General features: G+C 42.9%; 1 protein-coding gene across 1 annotated transcript in view; it reads right to left on the reverse strand.

Moving 5' to 3' along the window:
• npas1 (neuronal PAS domain protein 1) overlaps positions 1-17,855 on the reverse strand; it is a 68,675-nt gene that overhangs the window by 23,017 nt on the left and 27,803 nt on the right. Inside the window, exons 5-6 of the mRNA XM_074642081.1 lie at positions 6,993-7,160; positions 5,430-5,665 (exon numbers count right to left, since the gene is read on the reverse strand). Coding sequence (XP_074498182.1) covers positions 5,430-5,665; positions 6,993-7,087 — 331 coding nt within the window. The 5' untranslated portion in view covers positions 7,088-7,160. The remainder of the gene's footprint in view (positions 1-5,429; positions 5,666-6,992; positions 7,161-17,855) is intronic.

Below are 17,855 nucleotides of genomic sequence, written 5' to 3' on the forward strand. Positions count from 1 at the left end.
TGACATAAATGTCAGTATATGGGTGCGCTATAGTTGTAGCGTCGGCTAATTTGACCACAGAGAAGCGAGTGACAGCTGGCTTCACCACACGTTACCTCAATACGATAACGCTACCTGTCCATGACAGGGTTAGCATGCAGCTTTAGCTGTGATGTCTAGCTCTGATTTTCCTGCAATGTGTGAAACCCAAAGTGTTTCCATACTTTACTGTATGTGTAGTGTTTACCACTTTATTTAAAATGTGAGGGTGCAGGTGGTATCCATGCGGACCCTCTGCTGTTTTCCACTTTGTCGTTTCGGCTGGCTGTGGTTTGTTTTGGTTGACGGATACGGAACGGATATAACGTCATGTTACTCAGACTACAACAATAAAAGCAACTTCCTTCTACCTCCGACTCAAATGAAGCAAATATATCGATTCTGGCATTAAAAGATAGATATCAAAATCGCAATCGCAATACAAATGTGAATTGCTTTTTTCCCCACCACTAGTTATTACTGCTTAATTTTGTTTTTACCACCAAATAATGAGGTTATGCTGATCTGGCTCGTGTTTCCTGCCCCGTCAGACTGCTTTTTAGCAATGTTGCTGCGGTAGCCAGATCTCAGCAATTAGTGTAATGAGTACAATCTTATCATAACCAATAGAAGATAAAGCTCTGGTTGAAATAAACTGGAATAATCCTTTAACGGGACATTTAAAAAGGCAGGGAAATAGAAAAAGAAACTGCCCCCCAAAGCAAAATTTACTCAATATAGAGAGGTTTTGAAATATAAATGATTTCAAATAAAAGGGTTTAGTCCTTCACTGCACTGTGCAAATAGGTACAAACACACACACACACACACACACACACACACACACAGAAACACACACACACTGAATGGGAATGAATATCATGGGTCATTTTACTTTTCCTCCCTTCAGCCTTTCCTTTTCGTTTGCTCCCTCCTTCCATAATCTGTCTCTCTCCTCCTTCTTTCCCCCCTCTCCTGCTCTCTCAATCTCTCTCTCTTTCTCTCTGTGAAGGTCATGCAATTGATTTTCCTCTGTCTATTCATTTTTCAAGACTGGCTTTGAAACGTGGGAAGCAGACAAAAGCCACACCGGCCCCTCCCCTTCCCCTCCATCCCTCTCCTCTCTCCTCCACCCTCCACCTTCCATCCCTCTCCGCCGGCCCACGCCCTGTCCAAAAACCCTCGGACAAGAGGGAGAGTGGAGGAATGCAACCCACCCCTCGCCCCCTCTCTCCTCTCCTTCCTCTCCTCTTTCTCTCTTTATTCCTTCTACATTTGTCCCTTCCCCTCCTCGCCGTCCTCCTCTGCCTTTCAGCTGGATCTCTGACCACATTCCACTAACGGAATTAAAGTCATGCATCACACTTAAAACCCTGCCAATGCATTGTGGGTAGACTTGTTCAAACTGATGTCCAAATTAGCATTGCATTTTCAGCCTCGGCCCCGCTGAGACGGTGTGACCCGCTTGTAAAAATCTCCAAACATTTAATAAAATACTCAAGACATCAGATCCCATGTTCAAGATAATTCAGAGTGTAATAGCGTTCGTAGCTGACGTGCGATTCATTGTGTTTTTCAAGTGCCTCACAATTTCCTATGACCTTCGCGTAGCTGCTGCTGGATTCTATATATTTACAGTTATGGTCCACATAGAAGAAGTGCTTCTCATTGTAGTGTAAACAGCGTTCCTCGCATTTGTCTTTCTACCGCACTTCCAGTTCACGCACAGGACAGCGCGGCTACCTGCACACCTACTTCTCAAAACAGGTATTTTCCATCAAGGCCAAACAAACGCCTGGAACACTGAGGCAAAACAATTCGCTACTTGCAGAGCTCAGTCAAGGCCACGGCGGTGCGTAAGCGTGATAGTGCACGGATATCACTCAGACATTCAGATTGTGCAGCGCTGCATGGCTGATTAGATATCGATGGATCCCCATGGATTTACCCATAATAATGTATATTTTCTGTGGCTACAGATTAGGGCTCACCATGTATGTGTTATACAATAGGAGTTCTCTGAGTGGGATGCTTTTGGTTTACAGCGAGGTATTGCTATCAAAAAACTGTCAAATATAAAAAATTGGTACCAGAAGCTTAATGCGATTCTTATGCTGTGTCTCAGGTCTATAGGGCTGCCATCTCTCAGTCGATTAGCCGACTAAATGGTCGTTTTGGTCTAGTCGACTAAGATTTCTTTAGTCAATTAGTCCTTTTTTATGCTTTTCCATGCTGAATGACTTATTTTCAAAAAACTTATAAGCACATCTCTGTTAAACACAAAAGATGTAAAGTGGTGCTTTTGTGTGATTCTTTGTGGAGAAACTCAACTAATCGATAAGTCGACAAAATGGTTTGAGTGTTAGTCGACTAAGAAGTTCTGTGGTTGAGGACGGCCCTACGCAGGTCCATGCTACCAACTAATTGAGTACAGTATGTACTTATACTAATTGTCATAGTGTCCTGTAATGTTTTTGCAATTACTATACCAAAAAAATCTTTGTACCTCACTTAATCAATCTACACAAAATTATGCCAATACATCTTTTTCATGTTAGACATTTTCACCTGTTATGTCAGTAGGAAAAGCACAGGTGTAAACAATAAAAATTAAGGTTGGCTGAATTCCATTTAGCTGCTTCAGTTTCAGGGTCCTGGCATCATGCATGCTGGCTCACTGTCACACCGCAACATATCGACATACAACGGTTCGTATGATTTCTTACGAAACGTTATTCCTCATTTTTCGTGCATTTTCCTACGAATGTCCAGCAACCCGTGTCAATATCCGCTCGTTACATGCATATAGTCTTTTAAAAATAAACTTCCTAAATCTTCACGGGAAATAACTTGGTTATGGTTTAGGAACAAAAATGTGGTTTACGTTGAAATAACTCCGGAAGTGGTGTAACTTAATTATGTAAGTTACGAGATAAATAAATCAACGTTGACTTCTGGTTTCACACGGGGTACGAACACCGGTCTCCATCCACCCCGACCTCCTCCCTATGTGTCGTCTGTCTCTCTTTATACTTCCTGTTCCACAATTACGTGGATTACATGCGATTTGAGTTTGTGGGATATATATACAAATTACAGTGCATTACTTTTCGTAGGTATAGCTACGAACGGTGTATGAGAACAGACTGCACACTGTCGTGGCTTACCTAAAAAAGGTTGGTCAAAATCAAAGAAGCAGAGGCCGAGATATTCAGACTTTTAGTCACTAGTGTACTCCAAGCTCCAAAAAACACTGGATCCTACATTTCCCATAATGCAGCCAATAGTGTCTTTCCATTAGACAATCACTGTCTGGTAAATACCATGTCTTTCAAACTCTACACCTCCATTTTCCAATTATTAAAAAAAAGGATTTTGAGGTAAGTATTGTTTTAGTATGGGTACCTAAACTCAGGTACTGCATTATTGATATTCAGCCCAACTTATACCATTAAAACCATTATATCTTATCAGAAATGTGTTTGTGGTAAAGCCCCATGCAGTCCCACACAAACATGCTATTAACATGACTGTTTTGTTGCTCACATTTCCTCAAATTAGACAAGAACAGGCATGAACACACACAAACACAGACTCACACACAGACTCACACACTCTAATTGTACTGTAGCTGCATCGTTTCCCCCCAGTAATAGTAGCAATTAGACAGGCAGTATAATTACACTGTCCTCGTTATGTAGTTAATTTCTGTAATTACAAATCGCACCCATAGTTTCCTCCCTCTTTGTGTATCATCTATCTCACATACACAACACATATATTCAAACTCACACTGGAGAGTCTTTGTATGATTACATGCACATGTATGTTTACAGGCTTGTGAATGAACACGTGTTTGTGTCACACACACACACACACACACACACACAGCACAAGTAATTATGGTCGACAATAGATTTTTGTGGCGTGGGGTGTCTCTGTGGGAGGGAGTAAGTTGGCAGATCGGACTGCTTTTGATTGAAAGAGTGAGATGGCTGCATGGATTTCAGCGGTTTGTGTCCGTTGGCAACAAACAGCAGCATATTTATCTCTGCTGTGTAATTTTCTTATATGCTAAACTGCGTGATTCCCGAGTCGGGAAATGATCCGTCACAACCATGTTTCATTTACTTCTGCATTCTTACACGCTGCCATTGTCAAAGTCCATGAAAAGTTTAAATATTTAATAAATGATAAAAGTATTTCCAACCAGGGCTGTAGGCAGGATTTAAAAAAACACTGAGGTCATGAGTCAATGTCTCCCCCCCCACCCAAAGAAAAGTTTGACCAGACAATAAAAGGCCTTAATTATTTTTTATCATTCACTGAAATTTAATTACCCACATGAAGGCATAAGTGCTGTTTCCAGCCTTCTCCAGGCTGCCAGGAATGAAAATCTGGTCCGTAAATTACAGTATGAATCCTTAAAATTAATCAAATTTAAGTCTATTGAGTCTAAAATATACTGAAATCAGCCCATAAAATGCAGAATATTAATCTCAATAGTAGCAACGACCCGGTTTCCTACTAAATGGGTGTTCAGACAGAACACAAATCAAATTTTAGCGGCGGTCTGATTGACACAAATTCTCCAGTGGTGGCGTGGATGTCCGCACACTCGAGTGAAAACTTACTGCAGCTTTATGTATCTGCTTCATGAACGTACAGAGACAAAAAGGTGTTCTTGAACACACCTTTAAAATAGTTTTTGAATACGATGCATCCTGCCTTCGGCTCTAAAAAGGAAATTTTACAAATGCATTAGAGTAAATATGAATTTTTAAGGTATTTTCTATCTATTTTTATAAAACGATCACTATATCCTGACAGTAGTGCATGAGACAGGTAATCTGAAAAAATAATATCATGTGCCTCTGTGTCCTCTGGTGCTCCTAATGGCATCTGCAAGATTTCATCTCTGAGCAGCTGTCACTCACAAACTCCGATCAAACAGTCAAACTAGGCAGCGCTGATCAAATATGAATCAATATTATGTTACTGTAAAGCCTATTTCTCACCTCAAATGATTTCAGAAACATCTTGTAGTGTACTGTTTAGCTGTAAAATGAGAAAGTTTGTGACCCGGCAGCCACGTTGAGATCAGTTGAGGAAATACCAAACACCGCCCACCAGCCAGAGCACACTTTCTCATTTTACAGCTAAACAGTACATTCGCTGAATGAACAGCCAATAGGAATGCACTGTCTCTGAAATCACTTGGGATTGGCCAAAGTCTCCCGTCACGGGCTAGAGTTTTTAAACCCTGAAAACAGAGCCAAGAGGATGCAGAAGTCTAGTTATCTCTCATGCCAAATGCCAAAAATATTCTGCCGACTGCTACTTTAAGTGCATCAATGTAGTTTGCTTGGCAGTATGTCTTTACCGTAATCTTTCTTTTCGCTCTTTCTCACCTTTGCAGTTGCTGTCTCCCTCCATCAGAGGGAGCCAGGGCGGGTCTCCCTGGTTGGCGAAGGTGCGCATGTGCAGGTAGCTGATGGTCAGCCGGATGACCGAGGCCTTGTCCAGCTGGCTGGTGATGGCGCCGGGCAGAGGCAGCATCTTGGCCAGCTCGAAGAACTCGAAATTCTCCTTCCCCCGCCGCGATCGAGCCGCATTGCGAGACTTCTCTTTGCGCAGGTTCTGGAGACTGAGAGATGAACGCAGGGAGGAGAGAAAAGAAGAGAAGGGGGCAGAAAAAATAGTCTGGATCAGCACTGTGGTGTGGGTGGGAGAAACTGGTAACACATAATGGCCATTTACTCACCACCTGTTGATTGATTCATGCTCTGTATAAATGACCTGAGCACCAATCCAGAAAACTCATTTCATAAATACAGTACATAGAATGGTAATGGCTGCTGCAATTCAACTGAAACAATCTGACCCATCTCGTTGGCGGACTGGCCTGGTAATTACAGACAAACTCCCTTCTTCTATCTGGCAGAGCAGAGCCCTAATAATGCCATTTGCTCCACAATCCATATATATATATGTGAACACACACACACAATCTTGCACTTTCCCTCCCACTAACACCTCGCTCTCACCCTCTCACCCTCTCTCCCGCCCTCTCTCTCTCTCATCTGGTCCCGGGCTAGTGAGCTGAAGCCGTGATTGAGGGATCAATAGGAGAGGGAGGGGCGGAGTGACAGAGGGGGGCCGGGGCTCAGGTAGCCTGTCTCTCTGATTGGGTATTGACTCTCCTCAATGAGGCCAGAGTGGTGGAATTATGTTGTCACAGCCACTTCACAATTTGTGTCGGTGCCGCGCTGGAATAAAGTGTGTGTGTGTGTTTGTGAGAGAGAGCTAGAGGAGAAAGAAGAACCAGCCTTTCTCCCTCGTGTCTGTGTTGTTGATTCTCATCCTAAGAAAGACCACCATGGTGTGTGTGTGTGTGAGAGCAAAAAGGAAGAGCAGAATAAAGAGAAGTCGTGTGTGTACATATGTTTATATCTTAATCAGCTGACCCAGCTGTTGTATTTCTCCCTGCAATTCTCAAACAAGTGAAAACAGTGTGTGTGTTTCTCTGTGTGTGTGTGTGTTGTGGACTCACGCTGCCAGCCCTCTGTAACATCTCATTATTATACCGCCTCGACCCCAGCCACCGAGAACAATCAATACACACACATTGATTCTGCTTAGTTTTTATATCCGCCTGTAAATGACTGCCCATTAATAATTCCAGCCAAATTTACTTAATCTCCCACTAAGGGGAGGGGATTCACGGCTCTGACAGGATTGGCAGGTGGGCAACAATACGGGTTATATGTAGCACTGAGGAGATCAGGCGTATGTCTTCTCCGGATTGTGTTGCATTGATAGGGAATTCTTCTTTCAGGCTGTCAGTGTGTGTGCAAGGGTGTTAATGCATGGATTTCACCTTGCGGAGATTAATTCATGGGCATGCACGCAGGCTTATACAGTATCAGCCTGTGTGTGTGTGTTATTGTGTGTATGTGTGTGTGTTGTCTTACCAGGGAAGGGTGGGAGGCTTGGCCAGCAGTCCTTGTAGGAAATCCCACTCCACACTCACACACTTCCCCTCGCTGACAAACGGCATGGTTGCCATCCTTCTCCCAATCACGTGCCGACGCCGCTGTTAACGAAGGCTCTGATTGGCTGAGGATGTGACGGACTCAGACCTGGAGATCCATTAGAGATGGCAGAGGAGGAACAAAAAGGAGGAAAAAGAGTCAGTGAATCGAGTGAGGTTGGTTCATTCACCAGTAATAAGTCATAAAACGTTTACAGGGGACGGCACATATGGCATTTTTGGGATGTCGAGTTTAACACGTTTTAGGGAGCCTTTAATTTTTTTAATTAGCATATGTGTTTCCATCGCAATATATTGCATATAGGGCTGTCACTCAATAAAAAAATATAATCGCGATTAATCGCATGATTGTTCATAGTTAATCGCGATTAATCACAATTTAATTATATATTTTTTATCGGTTCAAAATGTACTTTAAAGAGAGATTTGTCAAGTATTTAACACTCTTATCAACATGGGAGTGGACAAATATGCTGCTTTATGCAAACGTATGTATATATTTATTATTGGAAATCAATTAACAACACAAAACAATGACAAATATTGTCCCGAAACCCTCACAGGTACTGCATTTAGCATATAACATATGCTCAAATCATAACATGGCAAACTCAAGCCCAAGGCAGCAACAAGAGTCAGTGTGTCAGTGTGCTGACTCGACTATGACTTGCCACAAACTGCATGTGATTATCATAAAGTGGGCATGTCTGTAAAGGGGAGACTCGTGTGTACCCATAGAACCCATTTTCATTCACATATCTTGAGGTCAGAGGTCAAGGGACCCCTTTGAAAAGGGTCATGACAGTTTTTCCTCGCCAAAAATTTAGCGTTCGAGCGTTATTTAACCTCCTTCTTGACAAGCTAGTATGACATGGTTGATACCAGTGGATTCCTTAAGTTTCCTAGTTCCATATGATACCAGTATCTTCACTCCATCTTTAAAACTGAGCCCGCTACAGCCTACAAATCGCAAGTTGTGTTAATGCGTTAAAGAAATTAGTGGCGTTAAAACGAATTTGCGCGTTTTTATCGGCCCTAATTACACAATGCTTTTTTTTTTAAGCTTGGAGTGAGCATGAAGCTTTTTTTCAATAAAGAAAACTCTCTATTATTTTCTCCATTTGCAGTTTCCATTCAGCTCTTTTAATTTTAAATAATACAATTTGCAATACAATGTTTGAATGAAAACCCATTTTATGACTTCTTACTTCATCTACCAGAGAGAGAGAGGGAAAGAAAAAGAAAGAAAGAAGGTGGTGAGGTTGAGAGAGAGCAATTAGGTACTGTATGTACTTCCACCACATAAAGGTCAGAGACCGTTCCCAAGGTGATAGACATAAGACAAAACACTGAGCCTCCTTTGAGGTCACAATTAAGCTGAAAATCACAGATCAAATGTCTCCGCTCATCCCGGAGAGATTATTCAAACTTGTCTGCGATCGGAGTTTAAAGCAAACATCTCCAAAGACGAAGCCGTCCGCTGCCTGCTCCTCCACATCTATAGCCGCCTCCTGCCAATCTCCAACGCTACCCTCCTGTAGCGGAAGTTGCCAATATTCCTCTCTGTCCTCAAACAGAGCGCCGCTCCTCACCCGTTTCCCTCCCCTCCCTCGCCTCTGTGCTGTGTTGACATTTAAAGGGCTAGTGTGGCCCCGAGCACCGCGGTGTCATGCCCTTGGGCCTGAGATGCCCTCTCTCTCCCTCTCTTTTACTGCCTCTCACTCTTTGACTCTCTCTTTCTTTGGCCCGGCTGGGTCAGCACAATCAAGTCAGCGGAGCTTTGCCGGGGCAGTAGAAAATGGATTATGTCTCGAGTTTGAGCATGGCTACGCTGACCTTGGCTAAGAGGGGTCAGCAGAAGCTGGGCAGGTTTGGCAGATATCATTTCACAAATCTGGGCTAAAACAGCCAACATTAAATGTATGCATGAGAAAGTCTTGGACCAATTTCGAAGGCAGCAGAGTCCGTGAGGGATTCAACACAGAGAATAGTTGTTGAAAGGGGAGATCGGGTCATTCACTTACCTTTAGTAGTTTTACGCAGTAAAAGTGTATGTTTTCTATTGCTAAAAGGGTCATAGGTCAGTGATAGAAAGATTGGCTTCAATGGAAACTGAAGAGGAGGGTATAGTGTGAATATCTACCTCCCGATATCTCCTTCCACCATGCAGTGTTTGATCAGAATGCCATGTTGACATACTCACAATGACAATGCTAACATTAACAGGTATAATATTTACCATCTTAGTTTAGCACGTTTGCATGTTAACATTTGTAAATTAACAGTACATACAAGTGCAGCTGGGGCTGATGGGAATGTCATATAAGTATTTGATCATAGAGTAAGTATTGGAAAACATTTTGACCTGCTGATGGCGCAAAAGGAAAAGTCAAGGGGTGGATTTCTGTACCACATTTCATGGCAATAAATGATGATGTCATTGCCATCCCTAGAACAATGCTGCATAAAAAGTAACAATACTACAAGAACTTGTAAACCAGAGGTGTGGACTCAAGTCACATGATTTGGACTCGAGTCAGACTCGATTCACAAATTTGATGACTTTAGGCTTGACTTGACAAAATCAAAAAAGACTTGCAACTCCACTTGGACTTTAACACCAATGACTCAATACTTCACTTGGACTTAAGCCTTTTGACTTGAAAATACTTGATACCTTCACCCCCAAGCCCAAAGATTAAAAAGTATGTTATTGAAAAGGTGTGTGCCACGAATCAATTCATTTCCCTTCATTTCCTGAATCAACCAACGTTAACGCTATTCATTCCCAGCATGTCGACCCCCAATCCACCTTGTTTCAACCAATCCAACAGCATCCAATCAAGTTGCCGAAGAAAACCACGAGGAACTAACGTTATGTTACTGAGCACCAGTTGGAAAATATGATACCAAAGATAATTTAATTTGTGTACAAAAACTATGCAGTGGTCAACAAAAATCGAATTGCAGTATGCAAAACGCGCAGGTCGAAAATTACAGACGGAGACGTAAATGGCATTACATTTGGTGAAGAGTTCATTACGACGTTGTTAAGGACTCGAAACTCAAAGTTTAAGACTTGGGACTTGACTCGGGACTTGAGTGCAAAGACTTGAGACTTACTTATGACTTGAAAAACAATGACATGGTTCCACCTCTGCTGTACACCCTGAGCTACAGATAACTTAGGCTGAGCTTTATAAAGTAAAATCTGTATCACAATAAACTGTCATAGACAAATCAAATTTATTTTTTTGCAAAAATACGTCACTGCATATTTAATTCCAGTTTCTGGACGTCTGGACTGAACCGTTGGCTGATTGGATGGTTAAATATGTGGTTAGGTATCATTGGTTGTTGTCTTTTAAGTTGTATTATATGGGATTTACTTCAAAACTGATGGCCACATAAGTAAATTTAAGTCAATAAGAGACTTGATCAATGTAGTTAATATTCCTAACCCCTTACATTGACAGAATATTTTGTCCGAGGCTTATGTGTAAGGCTCCGGCTTCATTCAACTATAGGAAACCTATATTTTTTTCCTCTCAAGCTTCCAGCCTGCAACATTGACAGTCCTCTTTTCAGAGAGACATGGTGAAGAGGAGACAGGGTCGAGGAGAGGGCGGCGCACCTCTGTCTAACAACTTCACCTCTGTCACCTTCTCTACCTCACCTGGATAAATGCACTACATGCCAAATTAGGCTGCGTACAGTAGGACGGAGAGATCAAAAAGGAGACACGGGAAGGCAGGAAACAATTTACTCTCACATTTTCACTGCCTCACAAACACACACACACACGCAGCCTTTTTCCCATCCCATACCTGAATGTTTATCTCTTAATTGACCCTATCTGTGCTTATCTAATCTCTCCCTCCATCTTTCTGTCTCCAACTATCTCTCCATCTCTCTGTGCGTCTCCCTCTATCTGGGCAGACACAGGGGCGTAATGGACAGGGGCCTCCACAGTAATTATTCAATCAACCTCATAACCTTGTCGCAGGTTGGGCGGCCCATTAATGCACTCACCCAAATGGACCCCGCCACTTTGACTGCTAATGCTCCGGCTAGCTAGCAGCACAACGGGCTGAATGTCAGACGTGTCATCCAGACAGAGTGCGAAACAATGCGCTCAATAGAGCTGAGTCGACTTAATGTAATGGCACAGTGGGAAATATATAGAAAAGGAAAAGTGTGACATCTGAGAGGGGTAAAAATATACGGCACCCACAGCTGTAGAGATCAACCTGTATCAAGTGTGGCCGCAGGTGTTCGCAATGTGTTGCTGCAGTGCTACATATTCATAAGTGTGTAGGGTGTGTGTGTACGCGAGTGAGTGTTTGAGACCCCTACCCTATAGAGCCGTGCTCTCTTGGCACGGTCTCAACAGCAACAGAGCGGAGGGCACTGCGGCGAGCGCTCACAGCCGCTGTTTGCCGTGCGTTTTTCTCTCTGGCTGCTCGCTTGGCGCCCGCTCTGTTTATTTTCAGCGGGGACGTTTAATTAGGGCCTCCAGCTGTCAGAGGTTCGTTAGCGCGCCCCTCCTCTCCCAGAGCCGCCCCTCCCCGTAGGGAGTCGGGGGCATCAGGCAAATGAACACATTTAAGTCAAACAGCACGCAGGCAGACAATAGCCTCACTGCCATGCCACCGGCTCCCCTAGGTAGAGATATGGTTGTTTTATGCCTCATCTCCCAGACCCTTGGGGTCCGATACAGAGGCAGCATGGCCAAGACTGTCAATGTGGAGGCAAGAGGAGCTCTCATAGCCCACTGGAGACCACATGCACTCTGCGATCATGTAAAGGTGAAGGTGAAGCCTTATATGCAATGTACACTTTACAACAGAGGGAAGGTCCAGTTAGGAGGATTTTCAAGATTCAAGATTATCTTTATTGTAGGGCTGTCAATCGATTGAAATATTTAATCACGATTAATCGCATGATTGTCCATGATTAATCGCAAATCAATCGCAATTTTTTGTATCTGTTCAAAAAGCACCTTAAAAGGAGATTTGTCAAGTATTTAACATTCTTATCAAAATGCGAGTGGACAAAAATGCTTGCTTTATGCAAATGTATATATATATTTGTTTTCGGAAATGAAATAACAACACAAAACAATAGCAGATGTTGTCCAGAAACCCTCACAGGTACTGCATTTAGCATAAAAAATATGCTCAAATCATAAAACGGCAAACTGCAGCCCAACAGGCAACAACAGCTGTCAGTGTGTCAGTGTGCTGACTTGACTATGACTTGCCCCAAACTGCATGGGATTATCATAAAGTGGGCATGTCTGTAAAGGGGAGACTCGTGGGTACCTATAGAACCCATTTTCATTCACATATCTTGAGGTCAGAGGTCAAGGGACCCCTTTGAAAATGGCCATGACAGCTTTTCCTCTCCAAAATTGAACCCAAGTTTCCATTAATGCGTTAAAAAATGAGTGGCGTTAAAACAAATTTGCGTTAACACGTTAACTTTCTACTGCCCTACTTTATTGTCATTCATACTATTCACACGGCAAGGGCACAGCAGAATAAAATTACGTTGCATCTGGCTCACGAGTATACTAAAAAAGTGCTAACAAGAGTAAAAGTAAATTCAAAAATTTAAGATGGGATACAAATTTCATATATAGGATAAAATTGCACAAATGGGATTATAAATATTCACATCACATCAGCTGCTCAACCAGCACAGATCTTAATTTTAGGAAAACTGTTCATATACTGTATCTCTTTCCCTTTCCCTTTAACAAAGTGAAAAAAATACGTTGGATGTGCTTCTTTACTCATGATCGTAACATCCCTGGGGCCAAATTTGAACACGAGCTGCAATTTTAGATAATTTCCTCTCTTGTTAATTTTGACATGCTTCACTAGTCAAGACAAACTTCATACTTGCGATCCACGTAGCGCGCAAGAGCTTTCTCAAGTCACCTGGATAAATTGACGATAGAATGATGTCGTCTCAATTTGCAATGCACCTTTAAACAGTGCTCACATATCATACGTGTGTCATTTTGACCCATTGGCACCCTGGTTTGGTTCTGGCATGTCAACATGAAAAAACAACAACTGCAAAACCATGTATAGCAGTCATTCTGGTCATTTTTCAGTGTTTACTCAAATAAAAATATTACTGATAACAATTTTTAGACAGCTCTCTTCTCTCCTTCCAACCCCCCGCCCTTCTTTACTCTATCTGAAGGTAAGAGTGGAGTACACATACAACGGCGATGTAAGATATTCCTGTGAATAATATTTTATCAAACAGAGAGCGTTCAATATCATGGAAGATGTAGCAAACATGGTTGGAAATAACATGAACAGAATATTTGATGGAGCTAGTTTTCTATCTGGCCTTTCATGTTGTTGAGTAGTTGTAAATGAGTGTCTGGAGCGTCCGGGGAGATGAAGTTTGGTATTCTGGTTGGAGGGCTGAAAACTACTTATCATGCATTACGGCCCTGGTTGGACCTCAGGATTTGGAAGTCAAAAGACTTTTTAATGTACAATTTTTCAGCCGCTGATCAATCGACAGCTGCTGGACATGAAGATCTCCCCCCACCCCCCTACCGCTCCTCGCTCTCTATCAGTATTCCATATTCTGACTCGCTCGGCATTCTGCTTCCGTATCGGAGCGCCGGCTGCGGTTGACCTTGACGACTCTGGATCATTCCCAACCCAAGGTTCTCTCCAACTCTCAAGGGCCTTGGCGTCCCCCCCTCTCTCCCTCCTCCACCCCCTTCGCTTCTACCCCCCCATCTCTCCTAACCCCCTCTTTGCTCCTCTCTGGCCCCTGCCTGGGTCATTAATTATCTAATGGAATCAATACAGCGTTAGATTGGACCAGAGTGACCCCGCCCGCCCCCAGGTATCTCCGCGGTGATGAGGAGGAAGAGGAGGGTTCGGGAAGGGTGTAAAGGAATGATGATAACAGCCTGTGCGAGCGAACAGACGTCGTGCAGTCACAGTGTGGACCGTCCCCTAAACTGGAAGAATAAAGAGATCAGCGATAAATAAATGATTAGAGAGGGGCGGATGGATGGATGGGGGAGGGAGAGAGCATAAGTTGAGGCGGAGGGAGGCAAATCAGTACGAGAGAGAGAGAGGGAGAAATGATGGACGGATGAAGACATAGATGAAAAAAAGGAGAGAGAAAGAGATTTGCTAATGTTCACCCTCGGTAATCAATATCTTTCTCCTCCTCCTCTTTTATTACAGAGGGCTTTGGTGAGCGCTGCTTTGATGTCCACTCCTCACGGGCGTGGAGCTACGCAGAATCCAATCCATGCCTGTCATAATTACCATCTACCTTGGCCCCGAGTATACACAAAAGAAACGCTCCACTTCACCTGCACTGTATTAAATATCAAGTATCGGCGTACAGAATCCCATATGTTTACACTATTTACCAGAAAAAATACTTATTGCTCTCTGGTGATTTTTCCTCAAATACATTGGATGTCATTGCTCAAGCACAACAAGTATAATAACCTGAAGACGGGTGCAGAGTTTATCCCATAAACTGCCATTTTCAGCATCAATGTGCCTTCTTAAACGACGTCGCTTCTGGAGCGAACGGATCTACAAAATCATCCAAATAAAATTGACAAGTATGTTAAATTAATATGCAATTTATATGATTGTACAAAATATCCTATTTTAAATGCTGTGACTCTGTATCAGAAGTAGCACAGTGCATTCTGGGGTTAGTTTCCTCCTATTAGTAAAAGCAGGAGCAACTGTAAGAGTGATAGCTGGTTCACCAGAGAAACTAAAATGTCTAAATACAAAATAAAAGTACAAAACATCTAAAAGTAGATCACTTTGAGAACCTAAATAGCGATACAAATAAATGCATAAAGTAAAAATGTTCAGTCCATCATGAAGTCAAGCGTCCATGACCCTTATGATGTCTGCAAAAAAGAGAAAATCCTGGGTCAAAATAATAGCTGCAATCTATTCTGGGGTTAAACACCCCGACCTCCGTGTAAGGACGGGCTAAAGGTGACTAAAGCGGGACTTACAGGAACGTCAAAGCTTCTTATTTTCAGCACTTTTCACAAAAGAGATGCTGATGTGTGGTTGCATGTACAGTAAATGAGATAATATTCATAAGCAGTGTTCCCAAAATCGTAGAAGTTATCGGTGAACAAACAGAAAAAGGTAGAAAGAAAGTTCTCCCTCTGACAGTGGAAGAGTCGGCCAAGTGGATGCGGGTCTCTATAAGGCAGAGGATGGTAAATCCACTCCCGCAGGCAGAGACCACATCAGCACTGACCTCCAAATAACCACAGGCCAAAGCACAGCACACAGGGTCACTCGCTCTCTCACACACACAACACACACACACCAATGTGTGCGCTGAATAGAAGGACTTGAAAGCACGCTCTCATTCTGCACGCCAGCACCAGAGATGTCCACATGCTAATACCGACACATCAATTAGTATGGTGCAAATGTCAGAGTTCAGAGCAGAGAGTCAAACTCTTGATAAGAGTTGCACAAGTTGTGTAGGTGTCTTGCTGCACACTGGGGGAAACCAGGATACCCGCCGGCCTCGCGCTATATTCCCACACACTGCTCGGGAGCTTTTGTTTGAATATTTCCAAGATATAATGTTCATTTATGCAACTTCTGCTTTCAGCGAACAAGAAAGACATGAAAAGAGGAAGATTTGCACCTGATCTGACGTTCGATTTAGTGTGGATGCCTATACATCGTAACTGCATGTGTGTGTGTGTAAGCCTGTGTGTGTGTGTGTGTGCAGCCTGGTGGTGGTGGATCCCTTCAGGCCGGCGTGTGAATGACAGCGGGGGTTATGTAAGGAGCCACAGCGGGGCCGGAGTGGACAGTCCGACCGGAGATCAGGTCAGCAGAGTGTGACACTAAACACATCTCACTGACACTGCGCTGACACCCTCTGTCACAGACCCACACACTGTCTGTCAACGCTCCTCACGCACACACACACACACACACACACGGCGAGAGCGAGACGTGTGTGAGCGGCTGTCTGTCAACACACTAGACACTGACCACCTTAGTGTGTGTGTGTGTGTGTGTGTGTAAGAAGAGAGCAACAGAGAGAGACAAAAATATCAAGAGAGGAATAGAAAGAGGAAGGGAGGGCGAGGTGAGGCGTCTGTCTACCTGAGGACTTGTCAATGAGTCACGGAAAGTGACTTCTTCACCTAAGATACATTTATATATATTACTGATATTAATTTATCTACTCATGTGATCATTATTCATGCATAATGAATACAGAAAACCAGATGTGTTAACGTCACAGCGTAATCAGAAACATACATCAAAATAAAAGTGGCTGCCTGCTCATAAAAAAACGAATTCATTTCAACTTTTGCCATCTTCAAACGGGACACTTTGTCGCCGACATTCTCACTTTCACAAAGTAATCCAAGTCAGGGTCTGTCACACATGCTGGCAAGAGCCGCAGCTCCATAATAAACCCAAAAGCCAAAGAAGAAGAAACCCGCGTCTGGGTCTAATAAAAAGGCCTAAACGTGGGTCACGACTAAAGCGTCCTGCACACGCGAGAGCTGGAACGGATGGAGAGGCTCAGTGGCTCAGTGGGCCGGGGTATAAACTGTACCACGGACTTGTGATGACACGGTCTGTTTTCATGACAGTGTTGCTACGTACGTATGCTGTATCCTGGCTTTATTGAAGCAATGCCGGCAGTAAAGGAGCAATTTTAATAAGCTGGAAAAAGATTTAAAAAAAATGTTTTTAGGGACTGCCGGATTACATTAAAGTATGGAAAGTAACCCTCTTTAAAAACACTTTGACACCTGAATGACTCTGTACTGCAGGTAGTTATTTGGTTTGAATTTATCTGGATCGCCAGCTATCTGAGCAGGTGTGTGTGCAAATGCTGCTGCCGCCGGTGTACAAAACAGCAGAGTTTATAGCACAGATTTCGGGGTGTGTGAAACACAAATATTCACATATGGACAGACACACGCAAATAGGAAATCTTGCAGGAAATCAAACAAATACCTCTACATTCACACACACTCATGCATGCACACACTTTGTGACATGACTGTTCAATTATTCTGACTTCAAGCGACAAGCCTCCAACCACAATAACTGCAGATTAAGAAAAGAGAAGATGAAGAAGAAGAAGAAAAAAAACCCTGACAAGCTGAAATCACTATGTGACGGTTTGATGTTGTTATTTACTTTACAGCAGCAGCAGCGAACACTGTGCGTTTGTCACAGTCATTCTGCCAATTCGGACCACCTGCTGCAAACACCCTGAAGGCACCGAAATGTTACTAAGCCAGTAAACTGTGACCAATTCTGCCTCTGCAGGTGGACACGCACACGCTCACTCTCTGCCTCTGTATATCTCAAACTCCAACACACATGCACACACACACAATTTATCAGAAAGTGTTGGGCCGCTATTATTGCGGCCATTCGGCACAGAAAATAAACACACATAATTATTTGGCTTATCTGAAAAGCAAAGATTGGAATATTTGCAGTGAAAATGTTTTAACGAGAACTTGTGTAAACGCAGTAGTGGTGCTTTCAAGGAAGAGCACACATTTAGTCTAATTATCTGATCAAATGAAACATCAATATTCATTTATGATATATTATAAATACATACTTTTATGTTAAAATATGCGCATTTATCTTAGTATTTTCTGTAATCAAACGTATATTCAAACATGCTGTCGCACAGTAAAAGAGAGACCCCAGTAAGTAGAGGAAAAGGTCAATTTTAAAACAAAACT

This window comes from Sebastes fasciatus, chromosome 7, assembly GCF_043250625.1.
Source record: "Sebastes fasciatus isolate fSebFas1 chromosome 7, fSebFas1.pri, whole genome shotgun sequence".
Taxonomy (NCBI): domain Eukaryota; kingdom Metazoa; phylum Chordata; class Actinopteri; order Perciformes; family Sebastidae; genus Sebastes; species Sebastes fasciatus.